The sequence below is a fragment of the Elgaria multicarinata genome, chromosome 8 (genome assembly GCF_023053635.1).
Source record: "Elgaria multicarinata webbii isolate HBS135686 ecotype San Diego chromosome 8, rElgMul1.1.pri, whole genome shotgun sequence".
Classification (NCBI taxonomy): domain Eukaryota; kingdom Metazoa; phylum Chordata; class Lepidosauria; order Squamata; family Anguidae; genus Elgaria; species Elgaria multicarinata.
Genome location: NC_086178.1, coordinates 93,562,422 through 93,577,272, shown reverse-complemented (window position 1 = coordinate 93,577,272; position 14,851 = coordinate 93,562,422). Strand labels below are relative to the sequence as shown.

General features: G+C 42.7%; 1 protein-coding gene across 1 annotated transcript in view; it reads left to right on the top strand.

Moving 5' to 3' along the window:
* Positions 1-7,672: 7,672 nt before the first annotated feature.
* The window catches only part of LOC134403020 (hexokinase HKDC1), a 41,902-nt gene continuing 34,723 nt past the window's right edge, over positions 7,673-14,851 (top strand). Inside the window, exon 1 of the mRNA XM_063133034.1 lies at positions 7,673-7,856. Within this exon, the coding sequence (XP_062989104.1) occupies positions 7,794-7,856 (63 nt within the window). The 5' untranslated portion in view covers positions 7,673-7,793. The remainder of the gene's footprint in view (positions 7,857-14,851) is intronic.

Below are 14,851 nucleotides of genomic sequence, written 5' to 3'. Positions count from 1 at the left end.
AGTGGCATGGAAGCCTTTGGTTGAAGTTAAAAGGTTATTTGTCAGATGTTTCCTATTTAAACATTGCCTGTTACTTCTGTCTGTGAAGTCAGTCTTGGCAGGTAAGATTTTTTTTTTGTGGGAGGTGATGGCAAAAAGCATCCAGTCAGTAGAAACCAACTAAAAATAACTGCATGGGGTGGAATAATAATAATAATAATAATAATAATAATAATAATAATAATAATAATAATAATAATACTTACCCGCCTCTCCCTCTGGATCGAGGCAGGGAATAACATTAAATACTATAATACAATACATAAAACTGGTTAAAAGAGCATATTAAACTGATACAATAGTAAAATAACAATCACAACATCTTAAAATTCTTAGGTTTAAAATTCATCTGGGTAGGCCTGCCAGAAGAGATTAGTCTTTATGGCTGTCTTAAACTCAGAGAGAGTATTAAGACGACGAGTCTCCTCCGGCAGGCCATTCCACAGTCTGGGGGCGGCAGAAGAAAAGGTCCTCTGGGTAACAGTTGTCAGCCTAGTTTTGGCTGACTGGAGTAAATTCTTCCCAGAGGATGAGTGTGCAGGGTGGATTGTACAGGAAAAGGCGATCCCACAGTTAACCTGGACCCAAACCATGTAGGTCTTTAAAGGTAATAACCAACACTTTATACTTCACCCGGAAACTAATTGGCAGCCAGTGAAGTGATTTTAAAGTTGGTGCAATATGGTCACCCCTTGGTGTACCGGTGACCAACCTGGCTGCCGTATTTTGAACTAGTTGAAGTTTCCGGACTAGGTACAAAGGTAGCTTTATGTACAGCACATTGCAGAAATCAAGCCTCAAAGCTACCAGCGCATGCACTAGCCATTTGGTGTTTTACTCTCACCCAGGGAAGGGCAACTATTTTGGGCCCAAGGACTGAATTTTAAGTTTGGGGGAGGGTCTTGGGGACCACATTCCAGAGGTGAGCAGGGCTAAAAGCCATTCATATGGGGCAAAGTGAAAAGTGGTAGGGCTAATTATTATTTCTACAAAATAGTTTATCAACCTAATTTAAAGCTCAATAACATGTGTTTTTACCCAAAAGTAAGACATCCTGCCATGCAAGCTTCTGCCCCTGCAAGACAACAACAAACAGCTTAGTGTGACTGACCTATATGCTGATGGGTTTCATGCCTCTACATGAAGGCTGCATGTGCATGCTTGTAAATCCAACGTCCCCCATGTACCAGTGTAGATTTTTATACTGGCGTTGGACTGCACTAGATATGCTGGCTGTTAGTTTTTTGATTAAATGTCATGGGACTTGGCAAGGTGTGTTTATAGCTGGCAGGTTGTGGTCCCAAGTCTATACAGAAACCCTGGAAAAACTGATCAGCACTGAGGTCTTTCACCACGCAGCTCTTTTCTAGCCTCAAAGGTCTAGCATGGCTGAGCACCGTGTGGTCCTCCAGACATTGGACTGTAACTCCCATCATCCCTCACCATTGGCTATGCTGGCTAGAGCTGATGAGAGTTGCAGTCCAACATCATCTGGAAGCAGGGGTGACTGCAGTGTCATTACAGTGATAGCAAGGAAGGTGAAATGAGCAGGGCAAGGAATTTTCAAAATGCAGGAATCAGGCTTTTGAGCTGCCCACAACTCTGGATGGTGGTTTTCCAAACAAAAATTGTAGTTTTTTCTACTTTTTAAAAAAATGCTTTCGAAAAGTTTTTGGTGCGAATGCCCATAGCTCACTTGCGCCGTTTTGAATGTTGCATCTGGTGTTAGGCAGAAAGTGAAAACGTGACAAGTTTTTTTTGCCAAGCATGAGGTCAGGTGTGTTCATCAGCTAGAGTTGGCTGTCACTCCCTAGATTCTTGGAAGCAACCCCAGGGGTCGTAGCTGTGTGAATGGTTCTGGAGGGCATCCATTTGCTCTGCATTTCTTGTAGAACATCCTATGTCTGGGAAACATTTGGGCTATGCACTTAGGTGGAGGTATAAAATGAAATTTTATCTTTTGAGTAGTGAGCCTTTAAGGACTAAAGTATTAACTTCACTAGGACATTCTTTGGGATTTTGCTGAGATTAGCGTTTCCTTTAATTGCGTGTTCCCATAGTGTCTCCATAGTGACCACTGTAAGCACTCAAGTTTGTTCAGGCGTTTCAAAGGCTGATTTGGATGGAAGTTTTCTTCCACGCTAATGAAGACACAATTAGACTTGATGAAGGGTACTGGTTTCACATGATCGAGATGAATAGGGTGTAGCACTGCATGAATCCCCTGCTAGCAAGTTCTGGAGCTAGCTAGCACAGAACAGAATTCTCCACCTGTTAATGGACCTGAATGGCAATTTAGGCTGCAGTAGCTTTGGCAAATAAAGCAATATGAGACTGGTGCAGTCTGCGAGAATTTTCGACCTTCAGTTTGGTCTTGGGGGGAGTAGTGTGGAATTCACCAAATATTTTTTATGGGAAAGAGACTATTATTTTATTGAAAGTATTTATAGATCACTTCTCTGCTCACGAGGGCCTTCAGTGTGATGGACAGTATAAAAGAGGTATTCAACAATACAATAAAATCATTAGGCAAAAGAAAGCAGAAATGGTATCTCCTTTAAAACAAGGCAAGGAGCAATGCCGAAATATATCAAAACCTCAGCAAAATAGCACAGTTCTTACTGCCCATCTCCAAGTTTATAAAGATGGGGCCAACCTGGCTTTTCCTAGGGATGGAGCTCCATAGTTGGGGTTATGTTACAGGAAAAAACCCTTCAGAAAGACCTTAAGCTCCTATCTCAAGTTGATTGCATGTATAAAACCAACCCTGAACTTAGCAGCTCCCTGCTTAAATATCTGCCATTTATAGTGCTAATAAAGAAGCCTTTCAGTAACTACTCTGGTCACTTCTGGTGAGTAAGACTTGCCCTCAGGTGACCATTTGGACCTCCCTTTCGCTCCTCTAGCTTTAAAGCTCTATTGCCTGATTCAGGTTAGACAGGCAGCAAAGCATTAAATGGGAGCCCTGTGCACAACCCCCATAATGCATCCTTGCTTAATAAAAGTTTGTATTCTGTGGCTTGAGTGTAAAGCAGCGAATCTCACCCACCCACCCCCAATTGCATGTTGGGAAAATGCAGTGTGGTGCTACTGTTGTCTCCCCTGTGTTCAAATGATAGCATTGTGAGAATGACACAATATGCAACAGGAGTGGTGACAAGGTAAGTGCAGAGAGCCTGTATGTCAACCTTCCTGAACCTAGTGTCCTCCAGATGTGTTGGACTGCAACTCCCATAATTCCAAGTTGGACATGTTGGCTGGGGAGTGCTGGGAGTTGTAGTCCAACACATCTGGAGGACGCCAGACTGAAGAGCCTGTTGTAGTGGCAAATCCCTGCTCCACCTTGGACCCATCAACATCTGAGAGTGCTTAACAAGGCTCTTAGGATAAAATAGTCCCGCTCCCCTGAGCTCCTTTGATACAAATGCAACAAAACCTGCAGTGGGATGGGAGGTGTTGGAAACAAGATGTGTGGAACACTGTTCTTACTTTATGCACTGCCTTAACTTTTATGGACAAAGCTGTGATTTATTATTATTATTATTGTTGTTGTTGTTGTTGTTGTTGTTGTTATTATTATTATCCCGCCTTTTGCCCAATACTGGGCCTCAAGGCGGTATTACAAAGTTTAAAACATACATTTTGTAGGAACCTACACTGTTCTGTAGGAAACAGTGACAACCTCAGGTTGGCCAGCTAAATGCTGAACAGAAAACCCATGAAGGAGGGTGTTTTTGCAATAGTCTCCAACTTTCCAGGACCTACCTTTAGCCCCCAAATGCCTTTGGGACCTGATTTCTTTGACCATTATTTGCATGGTGCTAGAGCTGCTGTTGCAACCTAGCTTAGATCAGGCCATGACCTTGGGTTCCAACTCACCAGCTGAAGATGTGTTTGGGAACCTTCTATTCTCCATCCATCTCTTGCAGGAAGTCATCCGAACAAAAGAGAACATTGCTGTACAGCCATTGTTATGTACTATGTAGTGGCTGCCCTTTAACTGAGGGTATCAGAACAGGGAGAATAATGATGTCACTGGTGGACAATGCATGCATTGTTCTTCATATCTGTGTGCAATTGTGTGCATTAAAGGTCTTCAAATGGAAGTGCAAAGAAGAGGCTGAAAACAGTTACAGTGGAGGCTCCATCTCTGCATGTCTAAGCATCAGCTTGAGGGAATTTTTAGGGCTGCTTTATATGTGACAACATGGAGATAATCTCTATCTGTGGAAAGATATCTACATACTTGCATGGTGTATCTATGACGCTAGTGTGACACTTAATTGGGAAACCCTTGTTTGCCCTGGTTTTCCAGCATGTGGAATGATTGTGGCAAAATGAGCATCCCTGCACACTTCACTCACTACCATATGCATTTTGTCTCCCTGTAGAGAGAATAAAATAACAAGTTAGAAGTTGCTATGGGAGGTAAGATTGAACCCAATCCAGACTTTACAACAAAGTTGGGTATCGTTTATCAATTAATGGAATAGGTTTTAGCCAAGTTCAGATGTATCGTGTGTGTGAAGCTGAAGTATTGTAATTGCTTTGAATCATCAGATTGGCTAATAAAATTGAATTGCACTTGTATGTTGGATGTAAATGTGCCGTCTATATTGCAATGCACATTCAGATGCAAAGCATCCATCCAGCACAAACGGTTTTGCTCTGCAGTGTGTAAATGGGGATGTAATTTTTTTCCTAGCTGTCTCATTATGGCACAGAAATGAATGCACAATGCCACCTATCCTGGGTGACTAGTTCTAAATAATGCAACAAAAATGGCGTCTCTAAACCTGCTATTTGAATTTCAAGGGAACTGTTCATTAAAGCTTCCCCTGAAACACAAACAGCACAGTTTTGTGGGTATTTCTAGATCAGAGCCAAAAGCTGTGGCTGATTTTTAGTCATGTGAATCCATAATATAATCCAGCTATTGACCTGTGGGCCTAATGATTTGCTTCTATCTGAATTTAATTTCTTGTATAATACCAGCATATACACAGGCTCGCCAGTAGGTTTAGTTAGGGCTTGACAGAAGGAAATATATCTTTACATAATGTGGAATTCACTATTGTAGGATATAGTTACTGGTTACTACCTTAATGCCAAGCTAAACACGACAAGAATGTAAATATCAGCCTTGGGGAAGCTGAACAACCTCTGGACAATGGAGATGTGTAAGGAGGGGAGTTCAGCTCCTTTTCTACCTGCCTCTCCAGAGCTGTTTGTGTTTCAGGGGGAAGCTCTAATGAACAGTTCCCTTGAAATTCAAATAGCAGGTTTGGAGAAGCCATTTTGTTGGGATTGTGGCAAGGGAGAGGCACAGAGAGTTCTTTAACCCTCTCATAACCCATACTCCCCGGTTTGCATGACATAGCAACCTCTGAGTGGGGGTTGCATATTCAAAATGTCATCTGAACACACCATAGCCCCACTGTGGGTTAAATAATCCATGGTGGTCTGTTGTGTCATGTGAACAGCCCCTGTGTGTGTGTGTGTGTGTGTGTGTGTGTTAATCTCCCCGTTCCTACCCCACACCGTCCTGATGCTGCCCAGGCTTTCCTGTCACTGCCATCTTATGCAACAAGGGAAAAATCACATTAATTCATGCAATGAACATCACATTTAACTTTCATTTATTAAGTATTTTTATACCAACTTTCTGTTTAAAAAAATATCCCCACCAAGGTTTTGTACAATATATCAAAACAATAACAACAAATAAGCAGCAATAAAAGCCACACTGAGACATTAAAAGCAATAAAATCTGACATTTGACCCTTGGGTGGCTTTAAAAGATAGTTTTCATAGCCAAACAGAATCTGCATGTCCAGAGCCAGTATATCTCTGAAGTAGTAGAATGGGGCTGGAGGCAAAGAGGGGAAGGCACTCACTTTCCTGCACTGTCCCTTTGAGTTTCAGAGGCTTCTGACTTTCCGCTGTGGAAAATATAATACACCAAGGCAATTATGTGCTCTCAATTCCTAAGGCTGCAATCCTGTATGCCAGACTTCCCCAACATGATGCCCCGCAGATGTGTTGGGTGGCTTCCAGACAGAGGGCTCCTAGCATTCCCAATGCAGATGCACTGTGCAGACGTTTTGTCTTTTCTCCCATAACAGAATTTCAGCAATAATGATGGAAGAAACTATGGGAAACACAGGAGGGTTATGACTTGATGACGCCTGGACCCTGCCATAAAATTTTATGAATAAAGCCAGGCAATGGCCAGATTAAAGCCTTGTCTGGAAGCACCCTTGGACTACAACTCCTATCATCTCTACCCCACTCAGCCACCATGGTGAGTGGGGAGGGCCAGTATCAAAGGCAGGCATGCCAAGGGCCCACATCCCAACAGGGACCCATTGACAATAGCCCCCTGGAATTGCTCATCCTCTTCACCATTGCAACCTGCGCCAGGCGCTGGCCCAAACAACAGTATTGGTGGTGAGGTGGAGGATCAACAGAGGCCACTGCATACTTGCTCAGAGGCTCTCTACCTGCCAAGCAAGCAAGTGGCAGCAATGCTGAGGAGCAACACAAGCTGGTGGCAACGGTTGTGAGACGGCAGACTCGCCGAAGGAGAGGGCCTATTGAAGGTGTCTTGCCCAAGGACCCTAAAAAAACTGGAGCCGGCACTGTGGGTGGTGGTGATCAGAGGTGTAGGCCAACACATCTGGAGGGCTCCAGGTTGGGGAAGGCTTACCTGGGATAGGGTGACCATATGAAAAGAAGGACAGGGCTCCTGTATCTTTAACAGTTGTATTGGAAAGGAAATTTCAGCAGGTGTCATTTGTATATATGGGGAACCTGGGGAAATTCCCTCTTCATCAAAGCTGCAGGTGCCCTGCCCTCTTTTAAATCTGGTCACTCTAGTATAGCTCCTGCAGCTTTAACTGTTGTGATGAAGTGGGAAATTCACCAGGTTCTCCATATATACAAAAGACACCTGCTGAAATTCCCTTTTCTGTGCAACTGTTAAAGATACAGGAGCCCTGTCCTCCTTTTCATATGGTCACCCTAACCTGGGAGTATGAATCTTACTTTTGCGTTGGCCTACTTAGGATTGCAGTGTTAGATTATTTATCTTCCTCCCATGATTATACTTCCTAAACTCTTTGATCTGGGAGTTTTGTGGCAGAAGCTTTACTATGGGAAGGGGGCCATTGAGAAGTTCAGCTTAGACGGGACATGAATTTCTAACGGACGTAAGTGCGTGACAGATTCAACTGGGAAAACACACGTACAGATTTTTCTAACGTTACAGTACCAACCAGGACAAAAAAGCAAAAAGTGCCTCCGTTTCCCTGTTTCCATAATCCCCCCAAGTAAGTGAGATAATGCCTATTGAAGTGGCTTGTTTTTATTACTTTCTCCTACTGGACGCGTGCCACATTGTGGAAGTTCACGCTGGGTTTGGGTTAAGCAAAGAATACTCCATAGCAACGGGGATTGTTCAGTCTGAGGTAAAAAAAAAAACCCCAAGTTGGGCCAGTAACTAATCATTTCTTTTATCTGCTCTTGGCAGTTAGCCACCTGCTCAGCATTAGACTGTACCAAGTGGTGGGAGGAACTGGGGGAGGGGGGGAGGAAGAGGCTGAAGTTTAATAATTGAACCAACCATCACGCTGAAGAGATTTAGTTCAGGACTTACTGCTCTGTGAACTCTTCGCCTGTCTCTCCTGGGAAATGAATAAGAACTGGAGTTAGTAATTCGCAGCAGGTCTGTCCACACTGAGCCACGGGAGAAAATGTTTGCTGTACACTTAGTGGCCTTTTATTTTACAAAGCTCAAAGAGGACCAGATTAAAAAGGTAAGATTTGATTGTATTGACTGCTGTTTTAAGATTGGTTTTCTTTTCTTTTTCATGCAGTGTTTATTTTGGCAAAAAAGAAAAAAAATGTGGACAGAATTAGCATGTTATTAGTAAAGACTGCTAGGAGGTGAGTTTTTCTTTGGCAGGCTTCAATTCAGTTGCTCCCTTGAAAATAGAAAACCAGAGGGTTATATTTAAGGAGATAAAATCTTGGTGTGAGATCTGTGTAATGTCCAGAATCTCCGTTAAGTATCAACTAAGGGACTGATTTGATAATCAGTCATGAAGCCCCATTAAAGACAGTGTAATTCCAACCAGCTGAAGTGGGTTTGGTCCATCCGATACAAGACATATTAAAATAATGGAAGCATTTCAGCTGTCATGAAGGGAGTGACAGAATTGTCCCAAATACTTTGCCCCATAATTCCTATTTAATTAGAGGGAGAATGTTGTTCAACTCCAGTGGCTTGCTTTAGACATCATAGTGCATAATGCTTACAATGTTATATTTAAATGAACAGTAACATAACAAAAACACATTATTATTATTATTATTGCATTTTATCCTCACAACAACAACCCTGTGAGGTAGGTTGGGCTAAGAGTTTGTAACTGGCCCAAAGTGACCCAGTGGGTTTCCATGGCTGAGTGGGGACTAGAACCCGGATCTCCTGACTCCCAGTCCAACACCTTAGCCACTACACCACACTGGCTCTTTATATGGCACTTTATATGAGGACAAACCTGTAGTTGTCTTTTTAAGGGTAAACAATCAGCAAAATCCCAATTTTGAAAGAAAAAAACAAACCCCACCTCCCCTGGGAAAGATGTAATATCATGTTTGTTTATCAAACACACTATAGTTTAATCAAACTGGAGGTTCTTTAATCAAATGTCTTATTTATTTTCTTCTCTGTACCACTCAATAGCCAAAGTGCTCTTGGTGGTTCACAAAAATTAAAAACCTAAAATACAACATGATAAAACATAATGTACAACCTTTAATAGTTTACAACAGACTAAAACCACAGTAAAAACCACCAGGGGAAGGTCTAAAAACACAGCAACACATTTAGGGCACACTCCTATGTATATTTAGGCAGAAAAAACAATTCCTAGCATTCCCCAGCCAGCGTGCAGGACTTCTTTCTGTCTAAACATGGATAAGACTGCACCCTTAAAAATCTAAAAAGCCTGGGATGTAATTTAATCTATAATGTGATCAAACTGGGAAAGACTTTTGGCATTCAATTGTTCCATCATGGCTCTGGTTTTGCCCTTCACCAGTTCTTGCTTTTCTCTCTCCTCGGCCACCTTTCCCCCTAGAGCTACGTGTAGATCATCACACATGCACCCTAATCTCTGCAAAAGAAGGCAATTCAGTGAAGCAACCTATCCTCCTGAAAAATGAGTCAACAGATTAGTTGAGAGAACTGAGGCCTTATCACAAAAGATATTTGCTTTTCAGGGTTTTGGGGTGGGGGTTATTTTGTTAAGAACAAACTCCATCAGTGGCGTCTTTAATTTAAAAGAAATATATATGGATGGTTTCTTTCTACTTCATTACATTTCTATTGTACTCTTTCTCTAAGGAGCAGAGGGGATTATCCAATTTTATCCTCACAACAGCCCTATGAGGTAGGTTAGATTGAGATAATGACTTGCCCAAGGATACTGAGCAAGTTTCAGAGTTTTACATAGGGTGACCATGTGAAAAGGAGCACAGGGCTCCTGTATCTGTAACAGTTGTACTGAAAAGGGAATTTCAGCAGGTGTCATTTGTGTATATATGGAGAACCTGGTGAAATTCCCTTTTCATCACAACAGTTAAAGCTGCAGGTGCCCTGCACTCTTTTAAATCTGGTCACTCTAGTATAGCTCCTGCAGCTTTAACTGTTGTGATGAAGAGGGGATTTCACCAGGTTCTGCATATATACAAATAACACCTGCTGAAATTCCCTTTTCTATGCAACTGTTAAAGATACAGGAGCCCTGTCCTCCTTTTCATATGGTCACCCTATTTTACACCCAAGTTCCACAGTTGAAGTCTGGCATTCTATCCATTAGACCACACTAATCCTTTAGTACAGATGCTGGGCTTACTCCTGATTTGAGGGGGTTCTTGACAAAGTACTTCTGGTAGCCCCCTCTTCTTATCTCAATGAGCCCCAATGGGCTTATCTGGCAGTAGCAGCAGCAGGTAGCACCAACAGCCTGCTTCAGTGACAAGGAGCTCTGAGACACCATTTTATTTTTCCATAAAGCCCCAGAATGATGCTACTTCCCAGAGTATTGTAGGAGATTAAAATTACCCTATGGCTCCTAGACCAAGTGTTTTTTTTAAAGGAATAATAAGCAGGTATGGGGTACGTGTGGGCCTCCTGATGTTGTTGGACTAGGGCTGATGGAAGTTGCAGTCTAACAACATCTGGAGAATCCCATGTTCTCCACCCTTGCTGTAAAGGGAGGCCTAGGGCAGGTGTCAGCAGTGGGTTTGCAAGATCACTGGGACCTTGGCAGCAGCAAAAGGATACAGACAATGCAATGCTGCTAGGTTATCATGCACAAATTTTTCGTATGTAAACAGAGTCTCTGCTCAAACCTGAAGAGTTTTGAACTGTAGCTGGAATTTCTAGCATATTCTTCAGATCTTCAGTGTGTAGTCAAGTAATCCTAGAGACATGTTGATCCTGTGAAAGGAATCATCTCATTTGTTCGATGTTTTGTTTATCTACCACCTTTGCATTTGATTTCACACACACAGACAGACAGACAGACACACACACACACACACACAGTGACCATATGAAAAGGAGGACAGGGCTCCTGTATTTTTAACAGTTGCATAGAAAAGGGAATTTCAGCAGGTGTCATTTGTATATATGGAGAACCTGGTGAAATTCCCTCTTCATCACAACAGTTAAAGTGCAGGAGCTATACTAGAGTTACCAGATTAAAAGAGGGCAGGGCACCTGCAGCTTTAATGGTTGTGATGAAGAGGGAATTTCCCCAGGTTCTCCATATATACAAATAACACCTGCTGAACTTCCCTTTTCAATACAACTGTTAAAGATACAGGAGCCCTGTCCTCCTTTTCATAGGGTCACCCTAGGCTATGGGTATAACTTTGGTTGTGCAGCACAGTATTCGTATTGTGCAGTATTCTGCACACAGTATTGTGCAGTATTCGTGCTCTGTTATTTGGGTCACAGAGCAAAGCATATAGTATATCAACCTGGGACCTGCATATTTTACCCACAGGGCAAATCTTTGGGGGTGATTTTAACTGGTGAAAGTGGTGTATATGTGTAGGGGACAGGTTGATCCACCTTCCTCAACAACACGGTCCCAATCTGAATATCTCTCTCTCTCTCACACACACACACACACACACCACACCACACCACACCACTTTGCATCTGAATCTCTGTGGCTATTAACACTTAAAAAATAAACACCAGAAGATCCTATTTCTAGAACTACCAAGCTGCATGAAAGAACATAGGAAGCTGTTGTACAATGTCTTCAGACAGGGCATTTTCACCTGTGATTTACTGCTTCTTCCTGTTCTGGATTCTTTTTCGGGATTTAAATGGGGTCTTTATACAGCCGGTTTCTCTTTTTATGCATAACGCTATATGCCATTTGCAAGGGTGGATGGAGCCTTGCAGGATGTTATCAGTTGTCCACCCCTCTCTCAGCGTGAAACGAAACACTTCCTCACAAGTTCAGAAGTCTGCACCATTGGAGATCTGCCCCCCCCCCCCGCCCGCCCGCAAGTCAGTTATGTCCCTGTAAAAGCAACAATAACATTTTTCTCGTTTGTTTATACACTGGGAGAGGGGATTGTGTCGAAGAGGGTTACGCTTCTCTCTTGTATGTGTGGGTATTGAATAGAAAGGACTAAAAGATTTCCGAGCAGCATGTGCAGAGCAGCCCCCATCCCATTGCTAAGCACTGATTCTTCGCAAGTTCAGAAGTCGGCATGTTCAGAAGTCTGCAGCCTCAAAGGTCCGCCTCCCCCAACCCCATGTGCAAATAAGAACATAAGAAGTGTCATCCTGGATCAGACCAAGGGTCCATCTAGTCCAGCACTCTGTTCACACAGTGGCCAACCAGCCATCGGCCAGGGATGAACAAGCAGGACATGGCGCAACAGCACCCTCCCACCCTTTTAGAGCTTTATCACACCAGCGTTATACTGTGCAGTCACTGTGAATTGCATGCAAAGGGCTCAGAAGTTTTCCACCTTATAATCTGCTTTGATTGTGAAGTGCTCCCATGCATCCTGTCTTAATTGTGCAATAAAGCAAAAAGATTCGCCGTATTTAGCCCCTACTTGTTGAGCATATCTTCCGAGCCACTGCTGGGGCGCAGGAGCAGGATTTTAAAGAAATGCTTACATCTGCGTAAGCTTTAAAGATAAAGACACCAAAATTGGCACAGTAATAGATATTAGGGAGAGCTTTAAGCATACCAAATTTGAATTGAATTGGGTCATCTGTTGATTTTTAATGATTTTTTTACATTCCCCCCCCTTAAACACACTTCCTGGTATGCAAAGGATCGCTGTCACCTGGTAGCAAAAACAACAACTGCGAAAGCTTAGTGCTACGGGGGATAATCTGAGGGAAGCAGGTACATGGGATGAAGCTATCAGTATTATCCCTGTAAGAGCATCTTTGCAGCTGTGACCATGCGATTTCCCTCCCATCTGAAAACACTCTAAATAATATAATAATAATAATATATTACCCGCCTCTCCATTCTGATCGAGGCAGGGAACAACAATAAACGATCAAATACATAAGACTCAAATAAAACATAATATACTTGGTTAAAAATATCCTAAAAAACATCCTAAAAACATCTTAAAATTCCACTGGATAGCAACAATAACACTTTTCTTATTTAAATAGAGGGATTAAATGGAAATTGGTTGCATCTGCTCACGTCCATCCCCTCCTCATTGTCCGTCTGCTTAGGCATTTCTGAAATATGGAGCTGAGCAGGGGTGGAGGGGCGGAGGGGCGGAGATGTTCCCAACTGATCCTCATCAGTGCTAACGTCAACACTGCACTGCCCAATACCAACCCACACAAAGCAGGATATAGCACGATGGAAGGATTACACGGGGAAACGATAGCGGTTTCATCCCACTGTGCTACAGTTCCTTCTGAACAATCATAATTTAGTTTAGCCCTAAACTTGGATCCAATTGCATATCCAGTTGCGTATAACGTATATCCAATTGTATATCCAGTTGCATATAACGTGGGCTGGTGGGGTGTGTGTCTGAGAGCTCCATCCGACGAGTGTTTTATTGCATGCTTGTTACTGGGCACTCATGGATTTTTTGCAGGTCCCTCCCATGACATCATCTGCCTCCCGTGTGCCTTCAGCCCCTTCTTGCCTTCCTTGCGAGACAAAAAAACTCTCCACAAAGTCAGATATATTTTAAAACCGGAAGTTGCTGCTCTCCCCTGCTGTGTGTAGGAGAAGCAGCACCATTAGAACAGCCAACTGAATGGGCCTCGTGCTCATTGTTTACTTCCTCTTTTGAAAGAGGAGGTAACTGAGCAATGAAAACATGGGCAGAGAAGAAACGGTAGAGAGTGTTCCCCCCCCCCCCCGGTGTGATGGAGCTGAGTTGAAGAAAAAAAGCTATATGTGTGCAAGTGTGTTTTTCGTGCACTAAGTCCTCCCCCATCCTCCACATAGTCTCAGTTGCTTTTCACCTCAGCTAAACCTGATACTGGAAGCAAGCCGGTAGAAAAGCATTTGGGATGGGAGAGGCTATGGGGATGTCATTGGCGTATGTTGGGATGGGTTGGTTCTGTTCCTTGCTCCTCCATGCCCCCTTTGTGCTAAAAATTAGACCCCTCTCTGCTTCATATGCAGTTGGAGCTGGCCTAAGTTTTAACAAATGGGTCTTAGTTTGGCCTTTAGGACCAGTTGCTTCCTAAACTTGTTCTGGCAGCAGATAAAAGATGGTTGATCAATTCAAGACCACAAGTCTCAAATTTCCCTTCCAGATAATGTAAAAGAATAGTTAACAGGTCGGTAGGTAATTTGTAATCTTTGATACTTTGAGAAAGCTTAATTATTGCCTACCAATAGACTTTGGGCATTGCTGACATAAATTAAATAAAGACTGTGAAGGAGAAACCACCACCTTGCCAGCAGTTGATAGCGTATGCTTTTATATCTTTCTTAAAGCTTAAAGGATGTCTATTTCCACTGGTATAATGTTTTATGAACAATTTTCTTTCAAGATTTTTCATGCTGGTTCTATAGTGCGTTATTAGCTGAAAGCCACATAAACATCTTCTAGGTTTCTCTTCTTTAGAAAGAATGCTGGTGTGTAGTGAAGTAGCTAAGAAACTGAGCTACAAACCAGGAAGGTCCCCTATTTGAATCTTGCCGCTTCAAACCAGTGCAAAAATCTGCCATATTTTTTTTTTGGTCCATTCTCATTCAATTTGATGGAAAAGATATTGCTTTCAAACAGAAATTTCAAGGAGAAGAAATTTTGGAGAAATTCTCATGGGTTGAGTTCAGGGTTCTTTTGCTTACCTTAGTGGCCAATGTGTGTGCTCAAGCGTCCCATCTTTCATATTTTTGACAGCCTGTAGCCTCCTTGGCTTCCCGCACTTAAGGTCAGGGGAAGGCGTAATAAAGTAATTTCTCCCATAGGACTTTTTAAGATCGGGAAGCACAGGCAGTCTGGGAGGCTGCAGAGCAATGGGGAGATGTGTAATAGAAAGAATTCACACAGCACTCTTCATGACAACTCAGTGATTAGGTAAGCTCAAAAACACCACCAAAATAAAGGATGAAATACCCTGAGAATGATGCAGAAAAGTGGAAGCCTCAATACTTGTAGAGCTCCTTCAGATAGGGGGAAATCGTGTTCCCTTACTGTGGTTCTGCTTCCTGCATCTCTTCCACTTCTGCAATGAGCTGTAATTACACCAGAGCAGGAACCGCAT